Source organism: Struthio camelus, chromosome 15, assembly GCF_040807025.1.
Source record: "Struthio camelus isolate bStrCam1 chromosome 15, bStrCam1.hap1, whole genome shotgun sequence".
Lineage (NCBI taxonomy): Eukaryota > Metazoa > Chordata > Aves > Struthioniformes > Struthionidae > Struthio > Struthio camelus.
The window spans coordinates 11,517,980-11,537,018 of NC_090956.1; the positions used below are offsets into that span (position 1 = coordinate 11,517,980).

At 40.4% G+C, this 19,039-nt stretch overlaps 1 protein-coding gene across 6 annotated transcripts in view; it reads left to right on the plus strand.

Annotated features, from left to right (window-relative positions):
- The window catches only part of MYH11 (myosin heavy chain 11), a 66,550-nt gene extending 50,119 nt beyond the window's left edge, over positions 1–16,431 (plus strand). For 4 of the 6 annotated variants that reach the window (XM_068908269.1, XM_068908271.1, XM_068908268.1 and 1 more), the window contains 18 exons: positions 297–420; positions 875–1,046; positions 2,020–2,232; positions 2,864–3,008; positions 3,097–3,303; positions 4,516–4,620; positions 4,722–4,874; positions 5,322–5,570; positions 5,860–6,072; positions 6,808–7,020; positions 7,691–7,852; positions 8,580–8,708; positions 9,296–9,384; positions 9,629–9,752; positions 9,918–10,126; positions 10,684–10,792; positions 11,444–11,616; positions 15,739–16,431. In XM_068908269.1, the coding sequence (XP_068764370.1) occupies positions 297–420; positions 875–1,046; positions 2,020–2,232; positions 2,864–3,008; positions 3,097–3,303; positions 4,516–4,620; positions 4,722–4,874; positions 5,322–5,570; positions 5,860–6,072; positions 6,808–7,020; positions 7,691–7,852; positions 8,580–8,708; positions 9,296–9,384; positions 9,629–9,752; positions 9,918–10,126; positions 10,684–10,792; positions 11,444–11,616; positions 15,739–15,874 (2,925 nt within the window). In that variant the 3' untranslated portion in view covers positions 15,875–16,431. Of the gene's footprint in view, positions 1–296; positions 421–874; positions 1,047–2,019; positions 2,233–2,863; positions 3,009–3,096; positions 3,304–4,515; positions 4,621–4,721; positions 4,875–5,321; positions 5,571–5,859; positions 6,073–6,807; positions 7,021–7,690; positions 7,853–8,579; positions 8,709–9,295; positions 9,385–9,628; positions 9,753–9,917; positions 10,127–10,683; positions 10,793–11,443; positions 11,617–12,767; positions 12,801–15,738 lie in introns of all 6 variants that reach the window. The other 2 variants (XM_068908273.1, XM_068908274.1) reach the window with 2 other exon arrangements.
- Positions 16,432–19,039: the final 2,608 nt, after the last annotated feature.

Consider the following 19,039-nt stretch of genomic DNA (forward strand, 5'->3'; position numbering starts at 1 on the left):
AGTAAGCATGTATTTGAATACTTTTTGAAAGAAGATGCTCATGTGAACTGGGCCCTGTACTTACAAGCCATTAGAGTGTGTAGAAGATTCTAATAGCAGTGGATTTGAGAATACGGAAGTACTAGATACAAGTTTTCATCTCCTCTGGTATTTACAGATTGGGATGTGTCACTGCAATTTCAGGATATACAGCATTAAAAAGACAGTATCTTGGACATTTTTTTGTTGGCATAAGATATTTCCTGATCACCAACAATAGACACTTCAGATAATAAAAGTATTTTATTTTTCTTAAGGAAAGAAAACTCCTTGAGGAAAGAATAAGTGATCTAACAACAAATCTTGCAGAAGAAGAAGAAAAAGCCAAAAATCTTACAAAACTGAAAAACAAACATGAATCTATGATTTCAGAACTGGAAGGTAACATGAACAAAAGTGTTTTATGTCAGTTGTTTGACTTGGCACATATTGAAAAAACACAAACAGAATCTGGAGAGAACTTTTCAAAACTGTGTGTGGTCTTCCAGATTCCATATGCTGAAGCCATTTTATTCCAAAACAAGAAAGTGTGAATGAGAATCACCAAAACTCTAGGGTCAGAACAACACATAAACTATAGATACCTAATTTTTTTTTTTCATACAGAAGAGGAAAGGACAGGGAAAAGCTAGTGCTCCTTCTGGAGGAAGAGAAATATCTAATTTTTTTGGGTGGCTGGAAGTGAGGGCAGCAAGGTATTGCATGCTGCTTCAGACACATAGTGACTTGTAGTTAAAAAACTGGAGGCCAAAACATTTATGTGCCTAAGTTCAGAATCATGTTAAGGAGTCCTTGGACTAACCCACTCCCCTGACCAAAATCCTTATGTTTTCAGTGCGACTGAAGAAAGAAGAGAAGAGCAGACAAGAACTGGAGAAAATGAAGCGGAAGTTGGAAGGGGAGTCAAGTGATCTGCATGAGCAAATCGCAGACCTCCAGGCACAGATTGCTGAGCTAAAGATGCAACTGGCCAAGAAGGAGGAAGAGCTGCAAGCTGCTCTAGCCAGGTATCCACTCCTGAATCTGCATGCACATTGAAATTCTTTGGCTGGAACATATCTCCCCTTCCCAGACACAAGGATGCTGCTGCTCTCAAACCTCATCTCTCAGTTTCATCCTCTCTGCTTGCTTCCCTACCTCCAAACTGCCATTGGGCTAACAAAAATTACACTACCGCTTGCTCATACACACACCTAATCTTCCCTACAGATGTCAGTGAAAACTCTTCTTCCCAATGGCCTTGGCAGTGCTGCCAAGTAGAGAATGGACAGTAATATCGTAGTTCATAGGTTTTGGCTTTTGGGCATAAATTACTTTAAAAGTCTGACCCTGATCCATTCCAGTCACTGTGGGTTTTTCTGTGTAGACTTAAGTGGGACAACACTCAACCAAACCTTTTGCTGAATCAGCTGATTCAGCATCTCCAGGTATCGTGTCCTGACAAAGTCCTGCTGTAAGATCCCTTTTGCCTCTATTCCCCCTCTTTCTTTAGCACTTTCTTGCACTGGGAGCCAGCACCTTACATGTGAAACAGCTGATGAAGCCTATGATCCTCTTAACACTATATATCATATGGGAGATGAAAGCTTTAGTTTTTCTGTTCATTGGTTAGGACACTCTGCACAATGAGCTGAATCTACTTTTGTCAGGTAGGTACATATAGACCTAATACAGGACTTCCAAAACTTTCTGACATACCTTTCTGCTCACAATTACCAATCACACTAAGTACTACTGAGAACTCTGGAATACCAAAGCATTAAATACATAGTTCAAATACACAGTATCACAAGCCATCTTAAATACAGGTAGATACAGCATTAGGTAGATTAACCACGTGTCCTACCAAAGTGATAACATAAAACCAAATACTTCCGGTTTGTTAAGATTAAAATTACACCTTAAAATTACAATTTCTGCAAGATTTTCTCAAACTGAATTTTTTTTTTTAATATATAAAATAAAATATTTTCCTTTCAGGCTTGAAGATGAAACTGGTCAGAAAAACAACGCCCTCAAGAAGATCCGTGAGTTGGAAGCTCACATCTCTGATCTCCAGGAAGACCTGGAGTCTGAGAGAGCTGCAAGAAACAAAGCAGAAAAACAGAAGAGAGACCTTGGTGAAGAGCTAGAGGCTCTTAAGACAGAGCTTGAGGATACTTTGGATACCACAGCCACCCAGCAAGAGCTCAGGTATGGAGGCCTACCATACAGGCCAAAAATAAATATCACCATGCTCAGTAAAAACTGTCTAGTGATTCATATGGAGCAAAGAAATATTTGTGCATTTGAAAGTGAGAAGTTAGCAAGGTTGGTGGGAAGGTTATTTTCCTAGACTTTGACAGTGCTGTTCTCCAAGATCTAGACAGTCAAATTAGTCAAATTTAGGTTATCTAGATTATTTTTCTGGAACCAGGTATCTAATTTTCAGTCACAGCTCTGCCTATCTTAGGCACCTAAATCATTCAGTCCTGTACTTAATTAGATAATAGTTCTAAATCTGATTTTTTCTCCTAGTGTTTCATATTTTAGGATTGCAATGCTTTTCATTGATCTCAACACAACTTTCTCTGATCCTGTTTGTCATATGTACTATGATAACCACCTCCTGGTGTTTCTCTTTCCTTTGTGTTAACTATCAGCATGAAATACAACTTGACTGACATCCAGTTTGCTTTCATTCTGCCCTACCAGGACTTAGCATTTCCTCTCACACGGCTTTCAGCTGTGTCGGAGCATGGTACAACTGTGCAGTAGTGCTGTTACCCTTGTGACTGGAACACCCTTATCTGCTGCTGTTCCATTTGTGTGTGTTACCTTCCAGAGCAAAGCGTGAACAGGAGGTCACAGTGCTGAAGAGAGCTCTGGAGGAGGAGACTCGAACTCATGAAGCCCAGGTCCAGGAGATGAGGCAAAAGCACACTCAAGCTGTGGAAGAGCTAACAGAACAGCTGGAACAAATTAAGCGGGTAAACAGTAACCCCACCTCTTGAAAACTATCCACAGGATAACATGGCTTCCTTCTATAGATCACCTTTCTTCACTTAATGCTTTCAGGCTAAAGCAAACTTGGACAAGACCAAACAGACGCTGGAGAAAGACAAAGCTGAGCTGGCTAATGAAGTCAGGAGCCTGAGTCAGGCCAAACAAGATGTGGAGCACAAAAAGAAGAAGCTGGAAGTACAGCTGCAAGATTTACAGTCCAAATATACTGAAGGAGAGCGTGTTCGGACAGAACTCAATGAAAAAGTTCATAAATTACATGTAAGAGAGAGTGTTACCTTTTACTGTTGAGTAAACCTGAGAAGACCAGTTAGGCTGTGCTCTATTAGGGCACAGCTGGGAAAATCCTCGCCCTGTTCAGATGGAATGTTCCCTTTTTTGTCACCCCTTGGGAGCCTACCTTGAACTCCTGCTGTGGTTATCAACACAATTAAATGATTATGACCACACTGCGTCATGGAAGCGAAAGGTTTCAGCCTTATGGTCCCTCTATATATGTTGTGGTCTGTAATACCACATACAATGAACAGACCAACGTGGTCTGTTCAGTGACTGTGTTGCATATTTTATAGAGTTGTTTTTTCTTCATTCATTGTTGGGTGGTCAGGGACATCGACAGGAATGCGGCTTCTGGAAATGGGTTAAACAGGTACTGAATACATAAGACGTGTCCAGAAAAATGACAACTGAAGGAGAATGCTAATTTATTTATGATCTAGTTTCTAACTAAGAATAACTAAAGATAGTTTAATACAGTTCGTTGGTAGATTTGCCATGTCCAGCAACACTAATCAAACTTATTGTTACTACTGTTTTCATGGTAGCAGTAAGATTTTTTTTTTGCTTATTTTAAGTTAGTGGATAAATAAAAAAATATAATTAAAATGCATCAACTTCTTTCAAACTTGGGAAGAGGAAGGAAAATCCACAGAAATCCCTCCCCCTTGGCAATTCTTTGAAAAGAGAAGGAAAAATTGGGAGCAGTATCTTCAGCATCAACTGTTATTTACCTGAACAGCAGTACTTCCCACAGCTGTATCCCTGAAAATACTGTCTGTTATTGTGGCACATATAATATTACTAGTATTGTGTTATGAATATGAGTAAGCAATGATATATCATAATAAAATACTAAGGTAAATTCTAGACAAAAATGGCATTTATAGATCTTTGGAACTTAATACACAGATCACAAGGAGGATACCTGTGGGCATTGCAGATCTTGTGTGCAGGATTTAGTTTAACAGGAGTTAAATCCCACTTATTGGTCAGATAAATTAGGACAAAATTTACAGCTCTCCTGTGATTTCCAGTTAGCTGGAAATCCCTTTGTTGCTCGAGGTGACCCAGAAGTATAGAAGCAAATTTAGATCCTGTCTGAAGTTAGGATTTCAGCCTAGAGCAAACTAAAGTTGGAGGAAGATACTGAAGTTGTGCAAAAAACCTGAGTATATTCATTGTGGTCTCTCATAGGTTGAGGTTGAAAATGTTACTGGTTTGCTCAATGAAGCAGAAAGCAAGACAATCAAATTGACCAAAGATGTTGCAACCTTAGGATCTCAGCTACAAGACACACAGGTAAACTTGCATCCAGTACAGCTCACCTACAAAATATATAAAATGCACTATAAAAAGACCTAAACTAATGACCATATTGCTGCTTGCTGTGATGGCTACAGGAGCTGCTTCAGGAAGAAACGCGGCAGAAGCTAAATGTATCTACTAAGCTTCGTCAGTTGGAGGATGAGAAGAACAGCTTGCAGGAGCAGTTGGATGAAGAAGTAGAAGCAAAACAAAATCTGGAGAGACATATTTCAACACTGACAATACAGGTATCAGTGCCATAGCGACACCACTAGCTCCATCACCGAGAGTTTTGTCACTAATTCCAGAGGTTTCAGATCTGTAGAACAATTCTGGCATAGCAGGTGGACCTTCAGGGAACTAGCTGCTAGCCCAGACAGCATCAGTGAAGCACTACAATGGAGCCAGCAGTCTCCCTCTTCTTTACAGTGTGATTTCTAGAATAGGTACAAACACCAGATAGGTATAAATGCAAGAGAGCTTCCAAGAGTCTTGCACACTAGGCCTGTATGGGCCTACTAGGCCTGTAGTCTGCTTCGTTTTATGAAGGATGGGTGACTGGTAACTGCCACTAGGTTCACATGGGTCAAATTAAAAAAGATTTATGGGTCCCAGTTGTCTTATGGCCACCTTCTCTGCCAAGCTTTGCTGTTTCTGCCTTAAGATTCATTTCATTCTCTGAATTCAAATTTCAGCTGTCTGACTCTAAGAAGAAACTACAAGAATATGTCAGCACAGTAGAAACATTAGAAGAAGGCAAAAAGAAATTCCAGAAAGAAATTGAGGGTCTCACACAACAGTTTGAGGAAAAGGCTGCTTCTTATGACAAACTGGAAAAAACCAAGAACAGACTCCAGCAGGAGCTGGATGACCTGGTGGTGGACTTAGACAACCAACGTCAGCTGGTCTCTAATCTGGAAAAGAAGCAGAAGAAGTTTGATCAGGTATGGATTTAAGATTAACCCCCTTGCTGTGTTATCACCTAACTTTCCTGAAACTCACAGAGACACCACTAACCAGTGGTAAACCAGTAGTGGTTTTTTATCTGTAGTAAAAGATAAGAAGAAGGGTCAGAAAATAAATTAAAACTGCATTACTCATAACATAGTTAATTTTCTATTTGTATACATTTATGAAAATGCAGAATTTTTCTGTCATTAACAACTGACAAAACAGTTGCAACAGAAAAACCCAATTGCTAATGACTCTCTGTATTAATTTACCTTTTTACAGATGCTAGCTGAGGAGAAAAACATTTCTTCCAAATATGCAGATGAAAGGGACAGAGCAGAAGCTGAAGCTAGAGAAAAAGAAACAAAGGCTTTGTCATTGGCTCGGGCACTTGAAGAGGCTTTGGAAGCCAAAGAAGAACTGGAGAGAACAAACAAAATGTTGAAAGCTGAAATGGAAGATCTTGTTAGCTCCAAAGATGACGTTGGCAAGAATGTAAGTTTCTGGCTCAGAACTATTTCCACAATAATAACTTAAAATAACAGTTAATAAGAAAATCACTGTTTTCAGTGTGGGAAGTTCTCTGCAGGACACAAATCCATTCAGCAATATCAGATATTTCATGTAGAATTCAAAGGTTATTCCATTTGTGCCCAAACCTTCAAGAGACTTGGCAAAGTAACTGTAAGCATCTTTATTCTTAACATGACTTCAAGCTTGAAGAAGACTCTTATTGATTTCTAAGACACAAAGAACAAATTAAAGAGATTCTGAACCATGTGCTAGTTTATTAAGCAGCTTTGAAGCTGTAAACTCTGCAGGTCTGATTTTACTAATTCTATTTGACTGTCCCATCAACCATTCATGTAGCTACATGTAGCACCAACCATTCATATAGCTACAAGAAATTTTCACTGATGCCTTGCCAATCACTTTTTTATTACAGTGACATGGTAATATCACTTCTAATACTAACTGAATTCTAGGATACTTGACTAGATTAAAAATGGAAGTGTGGGACATACAGAATCTCAGGTTATAAGGTCTTTTATTTTAAGACAGATTTGTAAGTGTACAAAAAATGCTAGTTTACCACTTCAGGTGCTCTTGCAAATTAATTCATTCACTGTCCACATTCAAATATGGCTTATATTGCAGACAGACTCTGTTTTAGCTCTAATTATTTTTTATTTCTTATAACAATTCTATTAATTCCTTATTGCTTTAAAGGTCCACGAATTGGAGAAGTCTAAACGTGCCTTTGAGCAGCAAGTAGAAGAGATGAAGACACAATTAGAAGAGCTGGAAGATGAATTACAGGCTACTGAAGATGCCAAACTCAGGTTGGAGGTTAACATGCAAGCCATGAAAGTACAGTTTGAGAGAGACTTACAAGCCAGAGATGAACAGAATGAGGAGAAGAGAAGGCAACTCCTTAAACAGGTATCATTCCCCATTGTTGCCTCTGTAAATGTCTCATGAAAACAGCTGAAAGTCCACAGCCTCATGCTGTCACTAAAGCACTTTACCTGTGAGAAGGAAACATTCTATTCACTTAGTGAATTAAAAAATACCTAGGTGGTTATACTAAAAAAGGCACAGAACTGCATTACAGTGTTATATTTTTTCCTTAGTAGCAGGTGCAAAATTGTCAACAGATTTAGCAATTGAACACTGCAATTAATATCCTATATAACATAGGAACTGTTATTTCTGACACAATAAGGAGAAATATGCCTATGTTCTCAGTGCAAGTGAAAAAAGACAGCTTCTAATATATCTGTCTTTCCAAGACACAGTAAATGGATCCAAAAGCACTGGAAAGGAAAATGGACAGGACAGAGCCTATTTGCATAGTAGTGTTGTGACAGCATGGATAAATATTGTATTCATCATCCTGTAATATGCATATTTCCATGAGGACAGAACTCAAATTGCTAACTTCTTTCAAGAACCTTCAGTATCCAAACAAAATGAAAATGTGCCTTAACTGCCGTTGAATACCACAATTAATAGAGCAATAGGGGGATGAATACTACCGAGACATACATAAAGAGCATTTAAAAGTGCTCAAGGACTTTGCTAAACTTAAGTCATCTTCTTCAATGATCAGCTCCATGAACATGAAACAGAACTGGAAGATGAGCGGAAGCAACGTGCTCTGGCAGCTGCAGCCAAAAAGAAGCTGGAGATTGATGTTAAAGATCTAGAAGGTCAAGCTGATTCTGCTAATAAAGCTCGGGAAGAAGCCATTAAACAACTTCGCAAATTACAAGTACGTAAGCCCACGAATCTCACTTTTTCCACTGCTATCTTTCATGCAGCCACAATATGAAAGTTAGACGACACTAGTTAAAGGGGCAGTTTTAACTAAACTCCCATAGCCAAGCGCCTGTGATGCCCAATTTGAGTGACAATGAAAAACTTCAGATAGCAAATCATGCAAATCTTAAACCTCACCAATGCCAAGAACTTCCAAAATTGTGTGGCCAGCACTCATGTGCTTACCCACACAAAGGAAAACATAGATTCCAATATACAGAAAGGCCCATCAGATCAGATTTACTATGGGACTTCAGTCCTGGTCCTAACACTGACTCAAATGCTAGAAATACCATTCAGAAATCATGCTGTTTCTGAAATAGCATTTTCCTATTTATACTATAAATCTCCGTATCAACTGTTCTATCATATGCTGACAGCTAAGCAATGACAATGGATATATTCTGAATGCTTAAGATCCCACATGTACTTAAATATTCAGAGAAAACAAGGACAACAGGCATTGCAAAAGCTGCAGCATGCAAGTGAAAGCCTCTCTCTTCTTGGAATGGCATTTCAGACCTTTCTAACATGTGCTAGCTGACTGTTAAAGAAAATATCCTTAAAGCAGGCATTATGACTATGTAAATTTGTATGTGTTCTGATCTGTCCAAACTTCTTTTTACTAAAGTTGTGATAAAGCCAGGCAAAAGTAAATCTTTGTTATTCTTTCCAACTAGGCTCAGATGAAAGACTACCAACGGGAGCTGGATGATGCACGGGCTGCCAGAGAAGAAATATTTGCTACAGCCAGAGAAAATGAGAAGAAAGCCAAGAGCCTGGAAGCAGAACTCATCCAGCTTCAAGAGGTAAAGTGGGAATAATTTAGAGCAATATGAAGCACATGAGCTACTGTGAACTACACATGATCTTCAGTAGCAAAATAGAACTTGCACTTTTAAGAACTGAAACAATACAATAGCTATCAGGAATGGAAAGCAATAAGCAGAACTCCTTGTAACAAGTCCCATGTCTTCTGTGCACTCCACTGAAGTTCTGAGAACTACATCTGAGCATTCCTAGATTAAGTTGAAAAAATTACCTCAGAGAAAGGCACAGCTCCCCAGATTTAAGGGGAAATGAACTGTATGATCCAATACAAAATTGATCCAAAATTGTTTTCAATAGTCACAAATTCCCAAAGTCTTGTTAGTGCTAGAACTCCTAGGCGTATTAAATGGAAATCTTTGTGATTAAAAACAATAAAATAGAAACCAGCTGCGTATTTTGTTGTACTTCCCTAGGACTTAGAGCATAATAAGAATTTATTCTGTTAACAAGACATCCCAGCTTACACTGGTTTTAGAAAGATCACAGTCTTGCATATCATGCTACAACTAACTTCGTCTGAACTCTGGCTTGTTTCTTTACCATGCTGCTTTTTCCTTTCTCCTAGGATCTGGCTGCTGCAGAGAGAGCTCGCAAACAAGCTGATCTGGAGAAAGAAGAGATGGCAGAGGAACTTGCAAGTGCTACTTCTGGAAGGTAGGAATAGACTGGATTACCTGCAAGGCTATAGTCATGAGGCGTTCAGCAGCATGTTTGCCAAGAGAAGGTATGATCCCGTGGGGATCTAGCCTTGACAACAACACAACATGCACAGATATGACTTGTTTCACTAAAATATCTAGTTCAGTTTTCTTTATGAAATAGGGGCAGATCCTAACAGTTTGAGATGCATTCAACTGGTCAGAGCCTAACTACACACTTCCTAAATTTAAACTTACAGGACAAGCCTCCAGGATGAGAAACGGCGCCTGGAGGCAAGAATTGCACAACTGGAGGAAGAGCTAGAAGAGGAACAAAGCAACATGGAGGCAATGGGCGATCGCATGAGAAAAGCAGTACAGCAGGTAGAGTTCATTTCAACTTGTGTGCGTGTCACTTTCTGTTTGTAATCCAGCTAAAGCTGTTTGTAGTTCTGAATAAATATTTGGAGAGTTGCCACAAAGAGTGTTTCCTGTCGTTTCTCCAAAAGCCGGCAACGCTTTTGACAGCATCCACTCTCACCCTTGCAGGCAGAGCAGCTGAACAACGAGCTGGCAACGGAGCGCTCCACTGCACAGAAGAACGAAAGTGCTCGGCAGCAACTGGAGAGGCAAAACAAAGAGCTGAAGAGTAAACTGCAGGAGATGGAGGGAGCTGTCAAGTCCAAATTCAAAGCTACAATTGCTGCTCTGGAGGCCAAAATTGCTTCTCTTGAAGAGCAATTGGAACAGGAAGCTAGGTACTGGACTCCCAGAGGGCACAGCCATCTACTTATTGATCCAGTTACTGAGAAACACAAGTAAACAAAGGCGTATAGGATTTGTGTCATCAGGCTCTCAAGTGCCATTGGAGTTTGGTAAAGCCTCCCTCCCACTTAACATTTCTTAGAGACATGGCCAGTAATTGGAATTATTATAGGTTCTGAGTAAGGAACAGTTTATTACTGGAAAGTTCTACAGGCATCAAAGGCAAGGATCTGCTTCCCTGCACGTTTAGGGTAACCTTACCAGCTTAATCTCCACTACACTTTGTGCCATCTATAGGACTCTTTCTTGAGAAAATCACCTTGTGTTTTAGAGCAGATCTCCTTATCTCTGGAGCCCCTCTAGCATCCAGTAAGAACAAATACAAATTTGTTTTGATCAGAAGGAGACTCTGACACTTAAGTTTTGCTCGGGATTCATCTGCTAACTTCAATAAGGCCTTTAATGTATGGATCCTTGGTGCCAGTTTCACAAGCAACATGCTTGCGGCTACATATTTCCAGATCACCACATGTTATACTGTCATTTGCAGAGAGAAGCAGGTTGCAGCCAAGACGTTGCGCCAGAAGGACAAGAAGCTGAAGGATGCATTGCTGCAGGTGGAGGATGAAAGAAAGCAAGCGGAGCAGTACAAAGAGCAGGTATAAGGCTGTGTCATGAAGGTCTTAGTTTGGGGCAAAGGGACTTCCAGGTTTTACCCCCACGAAAAGAAGATTCCCTGCTCTGTCTCAAAGAAATATCCCAAGAACGGCCAGACATACAGCTACTGGGAGAAGGAGGCTCTTCATTCTAGAAAGCAGCCTGTCTGCTTGGCTTTTGTGCTAGGAAAGCTAGATGGCCCCCTGCTAAACTCAGCCTCAACAATATGATTCTCCTTCCATCCTGAGGCAAGTGCCAAAGTCCTAGTCCTTGTCAGTCAGCCAGCTGCAACAGTCTGACTGTGCACAGGGATTAAACGGGACTATGCCCAACGTCCCTACTGGTACATGAACAGAGATGATCACCTTTTGTCCAACGCTGAAAAAACTTAGCTTTACATAATGCACACAAACCTGCAAACCAGAAGTGCAGCAAAAGAAACACTGAAGTAGTGTCTGAATACAGCATCTATCAGCAAAATGAACTTCCACAAAGTAAAGCTGTTTTTAATTTTTCTAGATTTTAAGCTTCCACCTTTGATTCAGGCCATGTTTTAGTAAAGTTCTCTCAACAGAAATATGAAATTGACATGAGGAATGTAAAGCTTTCAAATCTCCTTCAGCTTAAAGCATCGTTCTCCAATTTCCTTCTAGGCCGAGAAGGGCAACACACGACTCAAGCAACTGAAAAGGCAGCTGGAGGAGGCTGAGGAAGAGTCCCAGCGTATCAACGCGAACCGCAGGAAGCTGCAGAGAGAGCTGGATGAAGCTACTGAGAGTAACGAAGCCCTGGGCCGGGAGGTTGCGGCGCTGAAGAGCAAGCTCAGGTAGAGTGCTTGTTTGGCATAGCTCTTCCCACTTAGTGAGAGCCTTCAAATTCTGAGTTAAACTACAGAAATGAAAAAAATCTATTCAAGACCAGACACTCTGAAGATACTGAGAAGTTACACGCTTGGCAGAATCAACAAAAGGTCAGATTAGGAGGGTGAAGTGAGTTTCATGGGCTGCAGCATTCTCAGGCTTTCAGCTGAGGGGAACAACTGTGATAACACGGCACAGGCCTTAGGCTTTTTCTGACTGAAATGCCTATTGGCTTAAATAGGAATTGAATTAGGCTGGCTGCTTTTGAAAATACTCCTTGTAGTAATGGCTGTATATACTAATTTGTACATAAGTTAAAAATGGGTAGGAGCGCTCATGCTTTTCACACTTTCACAAACGCCCAACTTGCACACAGTGACTGTAGCCAGTCTTAGACAACATCACAGGCAGCAAAAGGCAAAGCACATTACGTGACTCTTACCACAAAAGTCTCTTTGGGCTTTGCCATATAGAGATTCGGTGTCATCAGACCAAGAAAAAGATCAAAACCTCCCTTTGCATTTTCTTGTTAGAGCTGACTGGGGAAAAGATAAAGTAGTAGTCAGCCAGCTAAATACCTGAGTACTCCTGTACTCGCTGGGCCTGAAAACATCAAATCAAAGAAATAAAGAGGCTGACTTGAATTATGAGGAAATTGCTGTGTCTACATCATCATACTGTGAAACTTCAGTTTCCACCTAAAAACAAGAGTATCTCAGATGAAAACAAAGCTATGTTCTTACAACTCTCATAACTCTCAAAGTTATGTTCTACCTAGTTAAGTTCTTACAACTCTTGTTCAGGTTAATAACGTGTTTGCCAGTAATGTCCATGAATCTTCAGGTGTGGATTTACTTGAAGGTAGAACATTAGGGATGTGGTAGCCTTTCGCATTAGCACCATCTTGGGTGGTGTGTGTTCCTGGTTGCCTTAGAAAGGAGTGGCTGGCTGCAGCCAGCCCTTTTTATGCACTGTAGCATAAAGTTGACTTTTTGTTTGATCTGAATGTAATGTAATTGGCTGTAATGTACTTTGTTTATTTAAAAGTAATCTACCTACCTCTGGTAATGACCATGTACTTAGTATAACTGCCCAGGACTCTCTATCTCTGTTTCAGAGGGACACAGGAACCTTCGCAATGACTAAGCAGGTACCATGCCTTCAACTTTGCAGCTAGCTTGTGTTGTACAAATTTCCATTTTCTTTGGCCCAAGTAAAATTTATGTGAGGTTTCTGCAAACTGTGAAGGCTTGGATATCTTGGCATTAATCTGTTTTATCAAAAGAGACAAATATTACAATAATCTAGCTATCATCAGCTGTTCATCAGTGACTCATCTTTCTTACAACTAGGTTACGTACTGATGTAGACTTACCAATGTTGCATTGTCACTTCTCATAAGCTCTATCAACAGAGTACCTAATAAACTACTCTGATTTTTTTATGCATGAGAACTTTCTTACACCTCTCTACAGCCACAATCAAAGATGAAAATGTTGCAAACCAAATATACTGCTGACTAGTAAAACCGATTAAAAGCACTAATGAATATGAATGGAAGCACCACAGCATGTTGTTAGAACTTCACGGTATTTCTTATGCATATTGTAATACTGACTCTAAGGTAAGATCTTATCTAATTCACAGGAAATTTGAGAAGACCTTACCTGCATGTGATTTATTACCCATTCATGTCATCCAATCACAGACAAAAGAGGAAAATCTTGCCTTTCATTACACAGCATTTTGTGCTTGTATTGCTTACAAATAGCTATTACTTAGGCTTTTAGAGCTATTTGTAGAATTACGGTGCTTGTCTACTGTCATTATAATGTAAAGCATAGACACAAAAATTAACATTGACGCTGTAACCTAGCACAGCATCTTATTATACTTTATCGCACTCTCTGGAGATAGAAATAACATCTATTTCACAAAAACTGAAGAGCTACTGCCTTGTAATATTTGTATATCTTTTCTTTTACATATGCTGGATTTTGCTGTGAATACACAAATATTTAAAGAGGATGTCTTGTCCTTGCATGTGCCTTTTAGTCAGCTTAATATTTCCAGTCAGACTGTTATTCAAGCACTACTCCTGTAGTACCTATTCAAAGGTGGATTAAATAGAGGGATGCTAAGCCAAACAATAATGCTTAGGGCTTGTTTCAACTGTACACATTAATCTAAAGGCAGTGATGCAAATGACTACGTGAATATTATCAAAGCCATAAACCTGTTTTAAAGGAGCAGATTTAAACTAAAAGTGTTTATCCACAGGTCTGTACCAGTTTAAGTAAGTTTTAAGTTTACACATATTGCAACAGTTTATGTTAACAAGGGCTTGGTCTATCACAGCAAGTTCACTTCTTTGTGGCCAGAACTGTACTGCAAGGCTTGGTTAGATGCTTCCTTCTATGGTCAGGAACTGTTATTTCCCACCAGTCCCCGTTCCCTTGTAGTACTTAGAGAACTACCGCAGCAGCATAAACAGGCACATGACAAATGACTCGCAGATAACAGTCCAGACAGCAGCAGTGCAAGGGGCTAAGGAGCTCTTCCTGGTGAGGTCTGAAAAAACTTTATTGGCAGGAATCAATGAACTTACTGACCTAACAAAACTTTCTTGTTAAACAGCAGTAGCAAATACCTGTTGTCATAAAGTATCAGACACTGCTGTCTGACTCTGCCAAGCACATGATACAGTAGAAATGACATACCCTTGTGTTCACTGCATGCCCTCCACACCAGAAGAACTAAGGACAGCTAACAATAGATCTTAGAGCAAGTTTTGTGGTCCAGATAATTGCTTTGTCACACAGAAGTTTAAGGGTAGAATAGGGGAAAATAGTAGATTACATACCAAAAGAAGTTCCACCTTAGAAACACAGGTTTGTGCCTCTGAAATAAGTTAGTCCAGCCAATGTTCTTGCCCACATCTCTTGTACAGAAGATTGAACTTTGGAACCGAATAGCTGCTTCAGAAAGGACAACACTGGCTTAGTCTTTTGCAAGGACAAGACAAGCCTTTAAATATTTATGCACGATTGCTGTACCCAAAAGTGTGGAGTTGGATGTATTTAACACCAAATTAGTAATTTTGGCACAACATTCAGTGATCATGAATTTATTTTATTGCTTATGTCTGTAGTCTCAAGCCTTTACAAAGGTTTGCTTATGAGGGACAAGTGAGAGGCCACGTTACAGAACCTGAGTGTTTTGTAGCCCAGTAGCAACAGTGGCCAAGAAGAGAGAAATTCATCTTCTGTCTCACTTGTTCATACCTCCCCAAAAAATTAACCTGAGGACAAAAGCACCTCTGGCTTGGGCTGTGGCTATGAAATATATGGGGGGAGGGGAGAGGAAAAGGGGACAAGATGGGGAGAAAGCATTCTCTCCGAGGCACTTGCTCTGTTAAGTGTCAGCACATGAGCTATGATACAGTTTCAAAACACAGTGGCCAGTGGCTTCCCCTCTCCGCTACAGAAGAGCTTAGAGCTACTCACAGCCGAGGCTAAATACATGTCGCAGCACCTGTGGTACTCCAAGCAAGGCAGCCTTCCCAGAGAGGGGCATGGGCCCCAAATGCCTGCTCATTCCTGCAGCACCCCTCCAGCCCCAGCCTCACAGGCCTTCAGTAAGTGGTGGGCTTATTCAGATGAGCTGTTACCCCACACAAGCTCTCTGCCTCTCCTTGCTCTTCTAAGAGGACAGGAGGGATACTTCCCTACTGACAAGGATACAAGCAGCCACCCTTGCAGCCCCTTCCCAGGATAACCAGTTGCAGTCCCCATTAGGCAACACAGTGACATGAAGGAAGGGCAGAGTAGGGTGTCTAGGGCAGATGAGACTACTTGGAAAAGAACTTAAGCAGAGCAACAGGAAATCCCGTCACTCTCCCAAGCGACTGTGAGGTTCAACGCGTCCACAGATTAGTCTTGTATGCTAGAGATCAGAGTTGTACTAGGGCCCCACCGCTCCTGGGCGTTTTGCATTTGAAAACCTCAGGCCCACAGCTAGTTACAAAACTCCATGCTTAGTTGTGAGGACTACAAAGGATCTAAAGCCTGATTTTTTTCTTAATGCAGGAGGGGAAATGAGCCTACATCTTTTGCCCCACCCCGTCGATCTGGAGGCAGAAGAGTAATTGAGAATGCAACAGAAGGATCTGAAGAAGTTGATGCAAGAGATGGAGATTTCAATGGAACAAAAGCCAGTGAATAAACAACACGCTTAAAAATTGCACTGCAGCAAGGGGAGGGAGGATGGTATTTAGCACTGTATAAGTCTACTCTTAGTGTCAAGGTCACATACACCCACTCCTGTGATGATGATAAAAGCACAACTGCCTTCTCTCCAATGTATAGATTAAAGTTTAAAGTACCGCAAAACTTATTTTACCATGGAAAGTACCTGAAAAGGTTTTTTTTAATTCAGAATAATTCACTTTGAGAATTTTCCACAAAGCAAGTTCTATTAGCTCAACTTAAATCCCAGTGAACTGCAGTTTACACAGAATTTGTGAGACTCCTGCAGGAAAAAAAGGCATTAGCCAGCTTTTCTTAAACTTGTCTACCCTTCATTTTGTCTTGAGTATTTGATTAATATATGGGCTTTTTTTCCTGGTTACTACACCCCTGATGCACCATTCACAAGGTGGAAGTGCCTTTTTAAATCACTTACTGAAAAATAAAATATCATTTGTTCAAATTAAGTCAACTGTTACAGTTTTATATGCACCATGGATGTGCTTACACACTAATAAAAGGCTATAAAAACCACTCGAGTTTTCTTCTGTGCAGGCATCGCTTGGGTGCAATAGAACATGCTAGAAGCAAAGGGGAGATGCAGTGGTACTTCTTTACAACTCAAATAGCTTTTACAAAAGGTGAACTGTAGTCACCAGAATGAAAAATTGGATTTTTCTTAAGCAACAAATTTTGAAGGAATTAAAAAAAGAAAAAGAAAGAAAAAACATATGTACACTCAGCTGAACACAAAGTGATATGAAGCACTTCGGACAGGTTTGCCTATCTCACGGGGACACAGTGCTATCCGAGGTATCCTAGGGTGTATCCAAGGGCTGGCAGACATCATACAGGACCTGCAAGAAACCTGTGCTCTTCTGGTGCAGCAGCCAGAAAGCAAGCAGGGCCTTAATGGCCCGTTTAAGCAATTTAACCCACCCTTGAAGTCTGATCTGTAGAGATAGTTCCAACTCAAGCCTTTAAGGCAGGGTAGAGACAATTAGAAACAACAACACACACTGAATGCAGTGATCCAAGCCAAGCTATTCTGTATTAGGAGATCAGCACAGTGATACTTCTATTTTTGGAGCACTCTGACAGGACTGCAGTCCATTCCTGAGAACTATCAAGACCTTCCAAGATTCTGGCAGCTCTGGTATTTCCAGATAGCAGCTGGCTTTGTGGTCACACAGGGGCAGTAGAGAACCATACACAGCAAAGCCAGGTGTGAAGCTATTCTGAATTGAGCTACTCAAGTAGCTGTAGTAAGAGCGTACTAAATGTCTTAGATTGTAATACAGGCCAACTTTAAGCAGTATAAGTACAGTATGGTTCACTCTCCCTGAAGCATCCACCTTGACGGCTAATGTGATCACCTGCTAAATCTATACTTTGTCCCAGAAGGCAATGAATTTGAACTTCAAATTAGGTACCACTTAGCCAGAAGAATCAGAGCCCAAGGAATTCTGTCTACTCATAAAAGAGCAAAGGAAGAGTTTAAGTAAGAATTCATTTAAAGCCATTAAGTTGACAATCTGCAGAGGTGGCACGTTAGGAGTTATCAGAAGAGCACGCTTGGTTGAGTTCATTGCTTCATCAGCCACACAGCCCAGCTCTGTCAACGTGCTCAAGAGCTGGCTGTTAAACACACAGCTGGTGAGCCTGCATGTGTGGAAATGAGATGGAGGAAGTCAGACTTCAAACAGAATGGTCTTAAATACCAAGGCTTGCAGTAGAACCAGCAAGCTAAACATGGAGCCCTTCCAACATGACCGCATCTGAAAAATTCACATGCACACACATAGAGGCAGAGATTGGTCCAATAGTTACAGCAGCGTCCCAGCACTTGAGAAACTCAGACTCCAGTCCCTGTTCTGCAAAGCTTGTGACAGAATAAGGAGTCTGAGAGAGCTTCTTTAGTAGAACTACTACGGAAAGCATCTTTCTGCAGTAGTAGCCAAGCCAAAGTTCCTCTCCCAAAAGATGTCCTGCTACAGAGGTGATTATTCTGGACTAAATCATTTTGAAAATTCTCAATGGCATATCAGCCCATAGTCCATCTGGATATATCTGTAGTCACATTAATAATATATCTCTATAATGTATTAATAGTATATCTAATCTCTGTAGTAGTCACTTTAAATTGAAAACTGGGGCTCTAGCACGACCCCCAACTCTCTACCTTATCTCAGTGCTGACTCTCAATCTTGCTGCAAGCTGGCTTTCACACCAAGCAGGCAAATTCTGGCAATATTATAAGGAAAATGCAACTCAGGATGAGCAATCCTCCAGGCTACAGAGTGCACTGAATTGGAGTCCATGTGTCAGCACAAATGAGAAAGCAGCCCGTGCGCTTCAGTTCCTCATGGATAAGAAAAGTGTCAATTCCCTATGTGAGAGGGGAGGATAAAGTCATGTTAAAACAAATTACAGCATCCTGAGCCAGAGTTCAAGATTTTAAGAAAGCATAATGCCAACGCTAGGCAGTACATAAATCCCAAAGGCATCTTTAGCTATGGCAGTATTTACATTCCTCAGGGTAGGAAACCATGAGAGCAAGAAAGAGATGTAGAACAGCTGAGATGCTGGTGACAAACATCTGTGCATAAACCATAATGACAACTTTCAAAAAACAAATTCAAAATGAATCAACAACCTGCATTGAAAATAAGCTTTATTCTCCTTCCCAGGGAAGCCAACTTTGTAGATGGCATGAAGAATGGGAATGATCTGTGGTTATTTCCTCTTCCAGAGAAATAGATACATCAGTGGCTGTTTTCACAGCATTTTCTTAAAAACAAAACAAAACAAAAAAAAACAAACCTATTTATGCATTCTTCTGTTGTGTAAACTCCTTCTCAAAATAAAAAAAAACATTTGGCCAAGATTATTGCAAGTATCAGCTTCTGTAATATATATTAATACTGGAGTGAACCCACTCCATTTACAGAAGATAAAGGGGGGGAAAATGCAGTACTGTTTGGTAGGGAAGAACTCTAATTTTAAAAGAATTCAATATTCTGACACCCTTAGTCAGCAGAAAGGACTTTTCAGGTTAAAAAGCCATTTCTAAATTAGTAACAACTGAAAGTACATATTCTTACAGAAAAAACAACAAAAATATAACTAAAAAGCCTCTCAA